We start from the raw sequence: 17762 nt of genomic DNA on the forward strand, positions 1-17762 counted from the left end.
CCGAGGCGCTCAACAAAGCGATGTCCCGGTCTGCACCCAGTCTCCCCAATGTTAGAAACAGAAGTACCTTCACAGAATCATCTCTCACACCAATATACAGTAAAGGAGGCACATCTTGAAGGGCTCTGGCCTGAAACATCTTTATATATCTTTACCATCTGCTGAGATCCTCCAGCATTTCTATGTTTTCACTACAATCACAACATCTGTAGACTTTGGTGTTTCACTCTGAAACTACAGTCACCCTTTACTTCCTATGGATGCTGTCTGTCCTGCACATTCTCCAGCACATTTGTGGACTGCACTTGACCCAAGCATCTGCAAACTTTTTTGTTTAACTTGAAGGTACAACAGATTGCAGATTCTGGAGCCAAAATCAATATGCTGAGAGGCTGATGTCAGATGATGGAGCAGCAACTGGGCAGAGCACGGTGGAATGCCCCTTCCACCTCGACGCAGCGGGTACAGCTGAGGCGGGGCTTAGCAATGGGGGCGTCGTCCTGGCCAAGGAATGGGCGGGGTTGATTTCCCAGGAGGTGGGGCTTGTATAAGCAAGGGTGAGACTTGCCGGACAAGGGTGGGGCCTGGATGCCTCAAGGGGCGGGACCTAGATCCAGGAGGCTCCCCTAGGGGCGGGGCGTGTACCTCAAGGGGGCGGGATCTGGATCCCAAGGTGCGGTGCAGGAGAGTCCGCCGGCCGGAGGGGGCGCGGTGGGCGGCGTTTGTTTCCGGCCGGACGGTTGATGGGAACGGACGCGAAGAGCTGGAAGCCGAGCGGCGGCTCGAAAGTCGTGGGTGAGTGGGGTCGGGCTTGCTGTCTCCCCCGGGGTTGGGGGGCCTGCAGAGCCGTCCACCCTTCGGCCGGGCCACGCACCCAGAGCCCGGGGGCGGCCGTTGGTTTCAAACGGCGCTACGCTGAGGCGCGGAAACTGATGGGATCCTCACCCATCCCGCTCCCACGCTCCCTCCCCCCTTCCTCCTCACTCACACCCCCTCCCCCTCACCTTCAGCCCCCCATTCTTCTCTCTAAACCATCTCCACCATCCAAGCCACTCACACCCCTCACCCACACCCCAACCCCCATCCTCACTGCCCAATCCCTGCTCCCCTCCACCCCAACCCCCATCCTCACTGCCCAATCCCTGCTCCCCTCCACCCCAACCCCCATCCTCACTGCCCAATCCCTGCTTCCCTCCACCCCAGCCTATTTCCCCCATGACCCCCTCTCCTGTTGGTTCACATACAAGCTGGTCTGTTTGAAATAAAAACTCAAAGCTGGAGAAACTCAGCAGGTCAAACTGTGTCCTTTATATAGGCAAAGATAAAGAACTGATGTTTTTGGGCTTGAACCCTTCATCAAGGTATTCGAGCAAAAATAAATGACCATCCCTTCATTGGAGAGACTGGGTGCAGACTGCAAGATCACTTTATTGAGTCCCTTTACTCTGACTGCACTAGTGACAGGGACATCCCAGTGGCTAACCATTTAAGTTCTGCATCCCACTCCTATATTCACATGTCTGTCCATAGCCTCATGTACTATTCCACCAAGACCATCCGTAAATTGGAAAATGGTATTAACATCAATTCCTCTGGTTTCTACTATCCTGCTTTCTTTCCCCCTCCCTCCCTTTCCCTTATCTTTCCTTCAGCTATTAACCCAGCTATCCCTCCTCCCTTTGCCAACTTCTGTGCCTGCTGTTCTTTCTCCACCTATGACCCCCCCTGCCTTTACTACCATGCTCCTCCCTCCATGCCGCCCCCAAACCTTTTTATTCAGACGCCTGCCAACATTTTCCCATATCTTGATGAAGGGTTCAAGCCAGAAACATCAGTTATGTATTTTTATCTTTGCTATATAAAGTTGATGTCAGTCCTGTGCAATTGCTTAGCAAAAGGGAGTGTAAGGCACTCCTTCCAACTGATAGCCTTGGACAAGGTGTAGTACCTGTTTAACCTCCCAATCAGGGTCACTTGAAGCCATGGATTGTAGACGGTGGATTTTTTTTTTCAAGCAGATACTACAAATTAGAATATATGGTTTAAATCTAAAAACGCTGGGCAGATTAATCTGCTGATCAATAGCCAGGGTGACCTGTCCAGTATGGACACTGCAACTGAAGAAGGCAACGGGAAACCACCGATATTTTTCCTTTGTATAATCATGAACTTAACATCGACTACTGTCTCAGCTCAAAGATGAAGCCTTTACCGAAGGAGAACGGGGAGGCAACAACTACAATTGGAGGGTCATAGATTGTGATGGATGGAGAGACATGATCGCAGCAAGGCACCTAAATGATTATATAAAGGACACTATTTGAACTGCTGAGTTCTTCCAGCATTGTTTTTTCTTTAACCATGGAGTCTGCAGACTTTCATATTTTACTTCAGGACTGTTTGAGGTTTAGCTCTTTTTAGCTTTGCCTTGACTGCCCTGTTCCTTGGCTGGATTTGGTCACAGTTGATTGGCAGCAAAGTCTGTGGTCAAGCTGACAAGTGGGTTAATTGCAATTAACTACAGTAGAAGTCTGAAAATCCAGACTGATCAGGGATTGGGTTGGTCCAGATTTTCGGCATGGTCTGGATTTCTGGCATCTGGATTTTTGGACTTCTAATTTAGCTGCATGTGTTCCAATAGCTTCTTTGTGCAGATGTTAAAAAAGAAAGGCTTTTACTCCATGTGTTAGCCATAAGCCCATCAAGTCCGATGTAGAAATATGAGCTTGTGATCAGTGTTTGGATTGGTCTCTTCTGTTGTTGACTATCTAAAGTAATATTAGAAATTGGCAGTGTTGAACAGTTGCTGGGAGGTCATTGAAGGTGTGCTCCGTGTTCACCACCTGGCCAGTTTATTTGATGCCTGTACATATGAGCTTTTTTGGTTATGAATTGCTTTTGCAAAATGTCCACAAGGTGATTATGGAAACATCTCGTCAAATTCTTCAGGATTCATGCAATTTTTGCAGCCAAAGAATTGCTGGGGGAACTCAGCAGGTCAGACTGCATCCATGGGTCGAAGTGGTCAGTCATCCTTTCGAGTCTGAATCCTTCATCAAGATGAAGAGAAAAAGTTGATACTGCAGTGGGGAGAAAAAGAAAAAGAAAAACAAAATTAAGTGCACGAGTAGATAAAAAGATGGGGACAGTGGGTTTAGACAGGGTGGGGGTGGGAGGGGTTACCTAAAATTAGTTAAAAAATCAATGCTCTTTTAAGGGTGACCAGGAGGAATGTGATGCGTTGGTGAAACACGGAAGTCTGCAGATGCTGTGATTGTAGTAAAAACACAAATGCTGGAGGAACTCAGCCAGTCTCGCAGCGTCCATCGGTGGTAAAGATAGATTTCTGACTTTTCGGGGCTGAGCCCTTCCTCAAGGTGTAAGCACAAAGCAGACAGGTGTCTTAATTAAAGTCTTGAGAGAAAAGGGGAAGAATGGGAGAGGAGTCCAGACCAACAGCCAAAAGGTGTTGGCTATGGTAAGAGGAAAGGTGAGAATTGATTTTGGCCCTGTGAAAGGTGATAGAGGGAAAAGGGATTGAGAGAGAGAGAACTAGAAGGAAGTGGGGGGGGGGGTGGTTGATGAAAACTAGAGAACTTGATGTTAATGGCATCTGGTTGGAGGGTGCCCAGATGGAAGATGAAGTGTTGTCCTTCCAATTTGCAGATAATCTCAGTCTCACAATCCATGAGACCATGGATAGACATGTCAGTAAGGGAATGGGATGGGGAATTGAAATAGTCATTTGATGTGCTGTCCCTCAAATTTTTGTGAGGCCGGGGACAGTTGTGTTCATGTTACTAACTTAAGGATTTACATATCATGTTCAGCCTGGAACCAAACAGCATGATGACTGACCAGCTGAAAATTTCTCCAGCAATTCTTTGCACAAAATTCCACCCTCTGCATCTTCTGCATTTCTCATGGGTTTTTAAACCTGGTTTCTAAAGTGTGGCAGCAAACTTGTTTCTCTGGATTGTAAGTCATTATCACCCATGAGCTAAAAATGGTTTTACAAAGCAATACCATGGTGCTGGACCAAATCCCATTATTCAGTGACGATGTAGTTGAACCCAATCGCTTACCCCATCTTAATATTCCAGATGGCTTGATTTTTTATTTTCATTATTGTAATTAAGTCCCTAGAGTTGTTCTTTTCATGCTGTTTTTGTCATTTCAAGCTGATCGTTAGTAGATCATTTAATTAAAATTTTATTATAAATTTTAACTTGTAACTTTGGCAGGGTGAAAAATTAAGTGTTGTCATTTTTTATTCTGATGTCCATCGTCCTCTGATTCAGTTTCTTGAATGACTTTTGTCTGGAATACCTGCAGAACAAGGCATTTTAGATAAAAGCCATTCTCTCTAGCGCAGCAGTTCGTCCAACGCTGTAACAGTGCCAGAAATCGGGACTGGGGTTCAAATCCTGTGCTGTCTGTAAGGAGTTTGTACATTCTCCCTATATTTGCATGGGTTTCCTTACACCCTTCAAAAATGTACCAGGGGTTGTAGGGCAATTGGGTGTAATTGGGCAGCATGGGCTTGTGGTTGAAAGGGCCTGTTACTGTGTTGTATGTCTAAATTTTCAATTTAAACAATCCCACCAGAGACAGAAGAATAGCAGACAATGGAATGCATGTAAAAAATGACAAGCTGGAGGATTTCAGTGGGTCAGGCAACGTCCGTGGAGAAAAAGTGCTCAGTCAACGTTTGAGGTCGACCTGAAAAAAATGAGAATTTCTCTCTTTGGATGCTGCCTGAATCCCTCCAGCTTCTCAGTGACCAAACCCATGGACCTTCTCTCACACGCAGCATCAAATCTCCTTTGATTTTCTTTTCCCATTAACCTCAGATGTGAGAGGAAGCCAGAGCACTCAGTCGATATCCATGTGGGCGTGTACAAACTCCATGTACCTGTGGTTATTGGACCAATGTCCTTAGAACTGTTTGATGCCACCATTTCACCTCCAGTCTTTTTGACTGCTGGGGAAAGATACCTTGCTGAGAAAATTGCAGAAGTTCCAGCATTGTTTCCTTGCTTATTGAGTTGAATGGAGCTTTTTGTTCATTTCAGCTCTAAAGACGAAGCATTATGTCACTCTACGATGACCTAGGAGTGGAGACCAGTGACTCCAAAACAGAGGGCTGGTCCAAAAATTTCAAACTTCTTCAATCTCAGCTGCAAGTGAAGAAAGCAACACTAACACAATCAAAGGTAACATTTTTACTGTTTTAACTCATTGCGTTTCTTCAAAATTTATTTATCTTATTTCCAAATAGATCTGAGTTAATCTTATTTTTGTACGTGTATTTCCCTTCATCTTCATCTGGACGTAGAAGCTCTGGAGAGAATACAGTCTGTGAGAGCAGTAAATCATGTTTACTGTGGTATGCCCTAATGCAGAAGTTCTCAACCTTTTCCCGCTCACATACCACCTTAAGTAATCCTTTGCTAACCATAGAGCATCATATGCCACAGGTGCTCTGCGGTTAGTAACGGATTACTTAAGGTGGTATGTGAGTGGAATAAACAAAAGGTGGAGAACCACTGCAATCGTACATAAGCCAGTGATGAGTGCTCACATTAGGACATGAACCTCTGTACCTCTGAGGGCCATCTGTGCGATCATCTATCATTTTGCAGGTGCAGCAAGCAACTAGTGAATCATTGAACATAGCGCATTCAACCAGCGGGATCTATCACCGCGGCTTAAACAGCCTGTTCTATGCACGGTATAAATGGAGCAGGATGGATACCTTAACCCAGTAGTTCTCAACCTTTCCACTCACATAATAGCTTAAGTAATCCCTTACTAACCACAGAGCATGTATGGCATAGGACGTCATAGGTGTTCTATGGTTAGTAAAGGTTTCCTTAAGATTCTATGTGAATAGTGGGGGGGGGGGGGGGGTGGGGGGGGGGGGGAGTTTGAGAATCACTGCCTGAATGGCTCAAGGTTTGAAACAATACCCTGGATAACACAGGTATGAACTGAAAGTTCTGTAGTTTCTGTTTTACAAAGCCTGAATAAGATACTTATCTCTTTATCGTCAAAGTAGCATGTTCAAATTTATCATAAACGGCTTTTCACTGGGGTGCATGTTCTCAGTGCATCATAAGGGGAGAGTTTTTAAAAAATGGCTGCATCTTTATCGTACTGTATTTATAATGAGACCGTTTTGATGGCACAATGGCTTTAGAGCACTGATTTAGACTTATTGGCAGAGTACATTCAGGACATCACAAACAACCCTGACATTCTTTTTTCCTGCAGGCGAGGTAGAATTACCCCTTATTGGTAGTGCAAAAAAAACCTGTATACTACATGCACATGTAAACAAATAAGAAATGTAACAAAATGTTCAAGTTTGTGAGAGAAAAAAGTAATGATTCTGAAATGAGTCCCTGATTGAGTTTGTTGTTCAGATGGTGGAGGGGTAGCAGCTGTTCCTGAACCTGGTGGTGCATTTATACCTCTTTCCCGAACGAGCAGCAGCGAGAACTGTGTGTGTGCTGGGTGGTGTGGATCCTTGATGAAATACTGTGTCTTTTAGGCTCCACGTTCAAAGCAGAGTACAGTTTTGGCTCCTGTGATAGACCTAAAGCGAGGCACTTCTGGGGAAGACCGACAGATTGCTGACACACCACCTCACGTAGCATCTGGTTTAAAGGTAAGACTTATAACACTCATTTTGAAACATTTTTCTTCTACTTGAAACAATAGAAGGAGATTGGGGGAAATACACAAATTACCCTCCCTACCTCGTAACCCTTTATTTTTCTTACATCCATGTGCCTTTCTTAGAATCTCTTAAATGTCCCTATTGTTCCAACCTCCTCTGGCACCCCTGGCAATGCATTCCAGCCACCCACAACCCTCTGTTTTTTAAAAAAAACTGACTCCTGATGTCTTCCCTAAACTTTCCTCCCTTTTTATACAGATGTCAATGGTCTCAGGGCCATTGGCTGGTGAACACTGATTCTTGTCATTGGCTGTCCGATCGTTGATTCCTCAATCCAGAAACCCTTCTTCTGATCTGTAAACTTTCATTTTGAGCAAAAGCAACCCTGAGTTCTGATTTAATCATTGAGGGTTTAGCCATGAAAATCAAAAAGCAGATGCTGAAAATCTGAAACACACAGAAAATGCTCCACAGGTCAGGCTGCATCTGCAAATGTTTCAGGGTCAGAGGCCTTTTTTCAAAATCCTCCTGTAAACAGGAGACACAAGTTGCTGGGATCTGGAGCAAAAAACTATCTGCTTGAGGAATTCAGTGGGTTGAGCATCATCAGTGAGAGAAAAAGAATAGTTGAGTTTAGATTTGTATACAGTGCGGTAACCGGTCCTGACACCGCATGAGCCCACACTACCCAATTACACACATGTGGCCAATTAACCGACTAACCCCAGACATCTTTGAAATGTGGGAGGAAGCTGGAATACTCGGAGGAAACCCACGTGGTCTTGGGGACAATGTACAAAGTGCTGGATTCGAGCCCAAGTTGTTGACATCATAAACAGCATTGTGCTAACTGCAACACAAATCATTATGGTTTGGGTCATTTTGGGTTGACAACCATCAGTTAATTCTTTTTCTCACTGATGCTGTTCAATATGCTGAGTTCGTCCAGCAGAGAGCTTTTTTTTTTAAGCGAAAGAGTAAGGCAAATTGTACCCACAGTGCATAAGCAGAAGGTAAAGATACACTCATTGAGAGAAGTCCGATGAGAACATTAATGTTCCTGGTGGGATTCATTATAGACAAAGTGATTACAAGATGGTCACAATTTATAATAATGATTTGGATGAGGGAGCCAGGGTAATGTGTCCAAGACTACTATTGATACTAAGCTGTGTGTTAGTATGAGTTAAAAGGAGGGATACAGTGAATGGGAAAAGGTGTGACCATTAATGTGTAACAGGTGATTTAAACAGATTAATTGATTTAAATGGACAAATTGAAATACTTAAATACCATTACTCCTACTTCAATTATTTTTAATTTTAAATTTGGACACAGCACAGTAACAAGCCCTTCTGGCCCACTCACCTGTGCTGCCCAAATACCCCCTTGACCTACAACCCCGTATGTTTTGAAAGGTGGGAGGAAACCCATGCAGACACAGGGAGAACATACAAACTCCTTACAGACAGCGTGGGATTCGAACCTGGACCCCTGGTGCTGTAACAGTGTTGAGCGAACTGTGCCCCCCACATTTATCTGCATAAAACATAGACCCTTCAGTCCACAAGATATTTTCTGAACAAGATGCCCAAGTGAAACTAAAACTCTGCCTCTTATACATGATAGATCCCCCTCTATACCATGCATATGTGTGCCTGTCTAGAAACCCCTTAAACATTACTCTTGTCTCTGCTTCCAAATCTGAGAAGAGCTGACATTCAGAGAGGGATGTCTTGTCCTTGAAGGCTTTATTCAGGTCGTGTGGGAATGACTCTTCATTAGAATATCACATTTTGTTACACCTCGAAGGACCCGGTACCCAGTGGGTTCTCCACGGGAGAGGTGCTGATCCCACTGGCTGATGAGTACGACCCCATGTACCCGAATGACTACGAGAAGGTAGTGAAACGTCAACGGGAGGACAGGCAGCGGCAGCGGGAGCTGGAGCGACAGAAAGAAATTGAAGAAAGAGAGAAGTAAGTTGACGTGAAAACCGTTCTTCCAAAAGCAAATAACACGGCTGCAGCTGGCCATCAAAAAGATAGATTAGATTTCAGATTTATTGTTAGAGAGATCACATACAATCCTGAGATTCTTTTTCCTGCAGGCCAGGCAGAAAAACCACTTAAAGTTAATGTGGAAAAAAAAAACTGTACACAATGTAGACTTAAACAAATAAAGAAATGTAAACAATTGACTGCAATACAGAGAGATTAAATAAAATCAATGAAGTGAAAAAGTAGGAGCCCTTAAATGAGTCCCTGATTGAGTTTGTTGTTGAAGAGCTGCAGCTTTTAGAGTGTTTACGTATCAGATTATGACTTTCAACAGGCAGGAAGTAGTGTCTTTACAGAATTAATTTTCATATTTGATGAAATGTCGTACAATTCCACTCAGTAGTTGAAGAAGGTATTTGGTATGCCTACCTTCATAGATCTGGGCACAGAATAGAAGTCTGGGCATAACATTGCAAGTTTAGAAAATACTGGTAGGCTGCATTTGTGATAATGCGGGTAGTTCTGGTCAACGCACGAGAGAAAAGAAGCACTTGCGCTAGAGAGAGAGAGTGCAGAGATGTTCATCAGGATGTTGCCTGGATTGATGCTTTATGTGAGACCTCACTTGGAATATTGTGAGCAGTTTTGGGCTCCTCATTTAAGAAAGGATGTGCTGACATTAGAGAGGTTTCAGAGGAGGTTCACAAGGATGATTTCAGGAATGAAAGGGTTATCATGTGAGGAGCGTTTGACAGCTCTTGGCCTGTACTCACTGGAATTTAGGAGAATAATGGAGAATCTCATTGAAACATTTCGAATGTCGAAAGGCATGGACGGTGTAGCTGTAGAAAGGTTGTTTTCCATGGTGGGAGAATCTAGGACAAGAGGGCATTGAAGAGCACCCAGTTAGAATAGAGATGCAGAGAAATTTCTTTTAGCCAGAGATTGGTGAATCTGTGAAATTCGTTGCCAAAGGCGGTAGAGGAGGCCAGGACATTGAGGAGAGATCGGTAGGTTCTTGATTAGCCAGGACATCAAAAGTTATGGTGGGGCTGAGTGGGGAAATGGAACAGCTCATGATTGAATGGTGGGGCAGACTTGATGCCTATTTCTGCTCCAATATTCTATGGATGATTGTAGTTTTAGGAAGAGATTGGACAGGCATGGTTTGCTTTCCCTGGAGTGAAGGAGACTGAGGGGGTGACCTGATAGAAGCGTAGATAGGCAGTAAAAATCTTTATGAAAGGGGACATAGGTTTAAGGTGAAAGGAAGATGTTTTAAAGGGAATCTGACAGTAAGTGGTTGATACCTGGAATTTGCTGGAATGGGAGGTGATTGAATCAGATAATATATTATGACAATTTAAGAGACATTTGAACAGACATTTAATCTATTAAGTCGCTTATCATCCCCAGCTTTTCAAAGAAGACTGGGGCTTCTCTGCAGTTGAATGAAGTATGAGGCTTGTGCATTCTTCTGGGATGGTAGAAGTCCTTAAGCATGATGACAGTCCTTGTGGATGCATAGAAATTGTTCCCATTCGTAAGCTGCTTCAGAACAACTGCTGCAGCATCTTGAGTCACAAATTTAGAAGAAATATCCTTACCAGAGAAAGTGTGGAAATGGAACCCACTGCTTGGCGGTAGGGTTCAAGCAAAGGTCACTTAAGGGGGCAATCAATAGATAGATGTAGGAGAAGGAAATACCAAGGTATGGGGCATGTTGGGAAGATTAGATGAATGGGATGGATCGCATTTAAACTGGATCATTGAGCCCCAATGGCTGCCTCTACTGTTGATTCAATGTAATGATCCAGTTCACCAACTTTGAACAAGCAAAGCAATCCGGTTTTTAAAAACAAATGGAATATCCACTTTTCAATCTCTTGCAGACGAAGAAAGGAGCGGCACGAGCAACCGAGTGGGTTTGCGAGAAGACCAGACCCTGAATCGGATGAAGACGATGAAGAACGGGAGAAGGAAAGGCGGAAAAGAAGTGGGTGCTTGTTGCAGATGCTGGTTGATATTTCTTTGCATTTAGCACTGGCCAGGCTGTGGTTCAGGGGTAGGCCTTCAGGTAACTTTTATTTTGTGTTTCAGGTATGGGAGGAGCAGCAATCGCCCCACCTTCATCACTTGTTGAAAAGGATAAAGAACGTACGTAGAAAGCTCAAAACTGTATTTTTGTTTTGAATAAAACACTTTTTTTTGACAGTTTCCTGGAAGAACTCAGTGGATCAAGCAGCATCAGTGGATGAACAATTCTATCGTGAAATTTGGCCATTCTTTTCCTCCTCTCAATACTGTTTGACCCACTGACTTCATCCAGCAGATTATTTATTGCTCCAGATTCCAGTAGTGTCTTTTATCTCCAATCTGTTCCAAATAAATTAGTAACATACCACATTAAGATGTGAGGTGATTGTTGGAATTTAGGATGGCACAGTTAGTGCAATGTTATTATTGCGCCAGTGACCGGAATTGGGGTTCAAATCTTGTGCTGTCTGTAAGGAGTTTGCACAGGACAGCATGGTTAGCGCAACGCTGTTATATTGCCAGTATTCGGGACTAGGGTTTGAATCTGGCATTGTCTGTAAGGAGTTTGTATGTTCTCCCCGTGTCTGGGTTTTCCTCAGTGACTAGTTTCCTCCCATTGTTCAAAATGTACCAGGGGCTGTAGGTCAATTGATTGTAATTGGGTGGCATGCTTAAGGCCTGTTACTGTGCTGTGTCTAAATTTAAAATTTAAATGTAAAGAAGTGAGCAACTTGTGGAATTGTAGTTTTGTCCAGGAGTTAAACTGTCATAATAAATTACCACTGCTAGAAACAGATTTGAGTTCAGAAATATACCTTTGACCATCCTTACCCAGCTGCCTACCTGACTGTTCCCATTCGCATTTCCTCTGGAACCTCGTTCCATCGGCCGAACATTCTCTGTGTGAAAAACCTGCTTCTCAACTCCCCTTTAATTCTTTCTCCCTTTCGCCTTAAGTCTGCGTTCTTTAATTTTGGACCAAGTGGGAAAAAAAAGGATTTCATATAGATAAGGATAGAATAGGGGCCTAGATAGAAGAATGGTCAATCTATATGTAAAATAAATAGTTGCAATGTAGTTGTAACAGTGAGACTAACTAAATGTGCAGGCCTTACTGGAGAGGGGGACTTGACTCAGAATTTGCAGCAGTCACTGTCTGAATTGTGGCATTTCATCCTGGCTTGGTCGAAAACACCATTTTGCTCACTGCCTCCTTGAAAGGGACCAATATGTCGTAAAATTGCTGCATTTGCACTGTAGATATTAACTAAATAGCTTCTAGTTAAAAGCACAAATACCTTCATAATGAATTACTAAAGATAGTTAATCGATGTTTCCGAGAAAGTTAACCAAAGTGCAGTAAGACAACTAAGTTTTGATTTATAAAAAAAAAAAAAAAAAAATTGTTCTCTTGAATGCGTCAAAAGCAACCACCACTGTTGGAGTCTTCTTTCCTTGTACTGCATGGATTAAGTTAATGAACTTAGAGATATTGTCCATTGTTTGTCTTAATAAATCCAGTTTCGTCAAGTTTTACTATTTTTGGTACACAGACAGCCAATCTGTTTGCTCATAGTTTTGCTATGATCTGATTCCACCGGCATTGAATGAAGATCTATCGAGACCAATGGCTGAAGAGGGCGCACAAAATCAGTGAACCGGTGCGGACTCGAAAGGTCAACATGGCCTGTTTCCGCTCCGTAAATGGTTATATGGTTATAAGTAGATATATTGGTCTATAAGGAAAAACACAATGCTGAATAAAGGTACATAACCAAGGTTTTGGTCTTGAGCCCTTTATCAAGGTGCTGACTTCTGTTTGACTCCACTTTTGAAGGTTCAGGCCATTTTGGTGAAACAGGCATTCTTCATGCCTGAGACTGCTTATGGACTGGAATGAATCACAATTTGCCCATTTGTGTTCTCTCTCCTGCATCTCTACTTCTTCACATTCAGTAGGGCGTCACTAGATGGCAGTAAAGGCAAGCTGTCAGGCTGAATTCTCCCACCTGCCACAGCCAGCATTAGATAAAGTTACACATGGGGCTTACTGCCATTATACTGTGTATGAACTTGATTATTAAATTTTAAATTTTCATTTTAAAAAATTTAGACATAGAGTATAATAACAGCCCCTCCCGGCCATGGGCCCATGCAGCCCAAATACCCCAGTTAACCTGCAATCCCTATACATTTTGAAGGAAACTGGAGGACCCAGGGAAATTCCACGCAGACACTAGGATAACGTACAAACTCCTTACAGACAGTGCTGGATCCTGGGTTGTTGGCGCTGTAATAATGTCACGCTAACCACTATGCTGACTGCTTTATATTTAAAGCATTAAAGTACCAAACTAAATCAAACTGAAGTTATGCTGATATTTGAGAATATCAGTTTGGTTCTGAGGTGATTTTGATTGTTTTTGATAGTTTTCATTTGTGTCTCATCATTAACTTGCTCACCTCGTTCCATCTGTGGATCACACACACACACACACTATACGCTCCTCCAGAACTGTTCTTCACTCAGAGTCCTGCATCTTTGAGAGTTCAGCTCTTCCAAAATGTGCCTATAAAGGACATCTGTAAATATGATATTCATTCTATCAGCAACTTATCCCACTTTTGGTCTGTCAACCAAAAGACCATTGCGAATCAAATGAGTTATGTTTTTGAAAAACTCTCATCTGCAGGGCTTTAATGAGGAGGGTGAGGCTGAAGAACTCAAGGTGAAGGGCATCAACATGATGAGGGTGACTAGCCTGTGAAGTTTTATATCTCAGCTCACACAAGTTGAAACTCTCCAATCCAGCAACCTTTAGACTTGACCCATGCTGGACCAAAGTTTCAGTAATACAGAAACAATGTTGGTTGTTTAGCTGCAGATTAATACAGATGTGTACTACAGATTCAAAATGTGCCAACGACAGGAATTGTCAGATCACAGAATGCCAGGCTAAAGAGGTTCAAAGTCAATAACCACAGGATTTTTTTAGTTTTGAATGTTTTCATTGGCAAATGTTTCCATTTTTCATTCTAATTTGCATTTTCTATTTCATGCAAGTTATTCCAACTTTCCAGTACGAGGAGGAGTCCAGGTCTCGAAATGCCCCTGTCAAAGCTGCTATTCCTCCACCAGTCTATGACGAACTGGAGAGGCCTCGCTCCCCACCTGGCCCGACCAACTCTTTCTTGGCGAACATGGGGTAGGTACATAATTTCAATACTCTGAAAAAATTTAAATCAATACTATAATTTCATCAAAATGACCTGTCGTAAGGGTGTTCTTTATGGCATTGATAACCATTTGAACATTGAATGTTGCTTCATTTCTTTTGGTCAGAGTTTGCATCTTGATCATGGAATGCTACAGCACAGCCCTTCGGCCCTCAATGTTGTGCTGACTTGTACATTTTATTTATTTATTTAAACTTAGGCATACAGCAGGATAACAGGTCATTTCAGCCCACGAGCCCATGCTGCCCAGTTACATCCAATTAACCTACGGCCCCTACCAGAAAGAAATCTTCCTTGACTCATCTCATTGGCAGGAATAAGCATTTTTTTTTGCCACTTGTGGCATGCTTCACTGGATTTGAGACACATCAGTGCACACAAACCCCAGTCATGTACACAGTACATTCAGCGAGCCACAGTACCTGCAGAGATGAGGCCAGCTATCCATTGTTTTCTAATTGAGGATCATCCCCTGCTCTGACTGCAAGAGCTTGGGAATTTCCGTTGGAACAGAGGTTAATTTCACTTCCGCTTGGTCATCATTTCTTTCATGTCTTCACCAAGTTAGATCTGCTTGCCTTTTGAGTCCATTTGTGCAGTGCATCTCATCTCCTTTGCTGCCTACTGTTCCTTATGGTGGTTACCTTGCCACAAAAAGATCGTTTACTCTTTTTTTCCCCCTCATTGCTTGTCTTCTCATTTTTAACTTATGGCAAGGTATTTTTATTGAAAAGATGAATGTAAAATCCCATTGTAATCAGACTCTTGAATGGAGCTGCCATTTGCAAAAGATGAAGTCTAGATTTCACAAAACTTGCCTTATCATGGGAATGTTTGCTTTATTTGTATTTAATTGACTTAAGACCATAAAACAAGAGTGGAATGAGGCCATTCAGCCCATCAAGCCTGCTCCACCATTCAAATCCTGGCTGATGTATTTTTCCTTTCAACCCCATTCTCCTGCCTATTTCCTGTAACCTTTCACACCCTCAGTAATCAGGATCCCATCATCTTCTGCTTTTAAATCTACCCAATGATATGGCTTCCATAGCTGTTGCTCCGGGATAGCCAGTTAATGAGCACCATCAAGGCTCACTTACAAGCTACATCGTTGCCATCTTAAGATCCTCCAGCGCCATGTCTGGAGAATTGCTTCCTTGAGAGTAGGAAAAGATTGGAAACTTTTGGAACCGATGTTCTATGGATCAATCGCTGGTGTTCGCTGTTACTCCCAACCACGAGGGGAGAGCACTGGTGTGGAAAAGATGTTTAAAACCAAAGTAAGTTTAATCAAGGATGGTAAGCAGATCACAGCACAGTGGGTCAACATGACATTAGCATTCTATGTACAAATCCTTCGCCAAGTTTATGTTCATGTATTTTGTTTACATTACCTGGAATCTGATGCTATGTGGTACCTACATTGATTTCGTTCTTTCTCCTGAGGTTACCATTGCTACCTGCAGGTTAGTTCACGATGGAAACTCAGATTATGATGCAATTGGATGTTGAATCATAATGTATACTGATTGCGCTGGCATGGAACTGTTCCACATCCTTGCCTTATTGATACTATTTTGAAAGCATGAAGTCAACTTTACACTTCCACAGGCACGGTTAGTGTAGCGGTTAGCGCAACACTCTCACTCTCAGCAAGGACCCAGGTTCAAACCCGTCGTTGTCTGTAAGGAGTTTGTCCGTTCTCTCCGTGTCTGCATGGGTTTCCTCCAGTTTCCTCACACCATCCAAAAACGTATGGGGTTTGTAGGTTAATTGAGGTACTTGGGCAGCACGGGCCTGACGGAGGGGCCTGTTACCCTGTTGGATGTTTAAATTTAAAAGAATGCTTTTCAGTATTCATTAAAATGTCAGTAAATTAGATGTTGTAAGAACACCAAAATAACCTTGATGTGTACACCGGTTATCAAAGACCAACTTGATTCTAGGGCATGTTAATTTTGTCAAGTTCATATTTATTGTCATTTACAGTGAAAAAGTTAATCCTGTAAGCAGACAGGTATCCATCCCATACATAGTGCAACAAGAAAAACACTGTACAGAGTGCAGTTACTGAGAAGTCAGTTAATACAGAGCAAAGGCAGCATGCCATCCCTTTCATAACAGCATGGATTGCAAAGAATATAATTAATAAGCCATAAGATGGCACATAAACTTTTAGAAACACAGTTGACCAGCACAGGCCCTTTGGCTGACCATATCTATCCTAACCAACGTACTTGTTTTTAAAAAAAAAATTAAAAAGATTTTTCACACTATGAACCATTTTAATCAAAATACACACAAACAGTTCCCTCTTGAATATACACAGTGGCATTTTCCCCCCTCCCTTCCCTCCCTCCTTCCCACCTCCCTCCAAACCCATTAAACGTTCAACATATACAATACAATAAACCCATTAAACAATGCCATCACACAATGAAAATAAACAAGAAAATTGTGTCATCTACTTTTACGCACTGGGTCAGTTCCTTTCGTCTTCTTCTCATTCTGTCATTTTAGGGGGTGGAGGTCCGCAGTAGGCCCTCTCTGTTGTGTTCCATGTACGGTTCCCAAATTTGTTCGAAGACTGACGTTATTTCTTAAATTATATGTTATTTTTTCCAATGGAATACATTTATTTTTTTCTATGTAGCAATGCTGTACTCTCAGGCTCTCTTCTGATTTCCAGGTTGACATTATAGATTTTTTTGCTACAGCTAAGGCTATCATAATCAATCTTTTTTGTGCTTCATCCAAATCGAGTCCAAGTTCTTTACTTCTTATATTACTTAGAAGAAAGATCTCTGGATTTTTTGGTATGTTGCTTTTTGTGATTTTATTTAATACCTGATTTAGATCTTCCCAAAACTTTTCCACTTTCTCACATGCCCAAATTGCATGTACTATTGTTCCCGTTTCCATCTTACAGCGAAAACATCTATCTGATACTGTTGGGTCCCATTTATTTAACTTTTGGGGTGTGATGTATAGCCTGTGTAACCAATTATATTGTATCATGCATAACCTCGTGTTTATTGTATTTCTCACAGTTCCGGAGCATAGCTTTTCCATTTTTCATTTTTTATCTTTATGTTTAGATCTTGTTCCACTTTTGTTTGGGTTTACAGCTTATTTCATCGTTCTCTTTCTCTTGCAGATTGATGTACATGTTTGTTATAAATCTTTTAATTATCATTGTGTCTGTAATCACATATTCAAAGCCTGTTTCCCAATTTGTTCTTCAAGTAGGTTTTCAGTTGGTGGTATGCAAACATTGTACCGTGAGTTACACCATACTTGTCCTTCATTTGTTCAAAAGATAATAAATTATTTCCCAAAAAACAATTTTCTTTTCTTTTGATCCCTTTTCTCTCGTATTCTCTAAAGGAGAGGTTATCTATTGTGAAAGGGATTAGTTGATTTTGCGTCAATAATAATTTTGGTAGTTGGTAATTTGTTTTTTTCCTTTCTACGTGAATCTTCTTCCAAGTGTTGAGCAGATGGTGCAGTACTGGTGAACTTCTATGTTGCACCAGCTTTTCATCCCACTTATAAAGTATATGTTCTGGTACCTTATCCCTTATTTTATCTAGCTCTAATCTGATCCATTCTGGTTTTTCCCTTGTTTGATAAAAATCTGATAGGTATCTTAATTGTGCTGCTCTATAATAATTCTTAAAGTTTGGTAGCTGTAAGCCCCCTTGTTTGTACCATTCTGTTAATTTATCTAGCGCTATCCTTGGTTTCCCCCCACTTTCCATAACCAACATACTTGTTGACACAGGTCCCATTTACTCACTTTG

At 42.2% G+C, this 17762-nt stretch overlaps 1 protein-coding gene across 1 annotated transcript in view; it reads left to right on the top strand.

The window, feature by feature from the left end:
- The first annotated feature begins 690 nt into the window (after positions 1-690).
- rbm17 (RNA binding motif protein 17) overlaps positions 691-17762 on the top strand; it is a 30193-nt gene continuing 13121 nt past the window's right edge. Inside the window, exons 1-7 of the mRNA XM_069910104.1 lie at positions 691-795; positions 5076-5216; positions 6557-6673; positions 8498-8664; positions 10578-10681; positions 10786-10842; positions 13787-13928. Coding sequence (XP_069766205.1) covers positions 5094-5216; positions 6557-6673; positions 8498-8664; positions 10578-10681; positions 10786-10842; positions 13787-13928 — 710 coding nt within the window. The 5' untranslated portion in view covers positions 691-795; positions 5076-5093. The remainder of the gene's footprint in view (positions 796-5075; positions 5217-6556; positions 6674-8497; positions 8665-10577; positions 10682-10785; positions 10843-13786; positions 13929-17762) is intronic.

The sequence above is a fragment of the Narcine bancroftii genome, chromosome 13 (assembly GCF_036971445.1).
Source record: "Narcine bancroftii isolate sNarBan1 chromosome 13, sNarBan1.hap1, whole genome shotgun sequence".
NCBI classification, from domain to species: Eukaryota; Metazoa; Chordata; class Chondrichthyes; order Torpediniformes; family Narcinidae; genus Narcine; species Narcine bancroftii.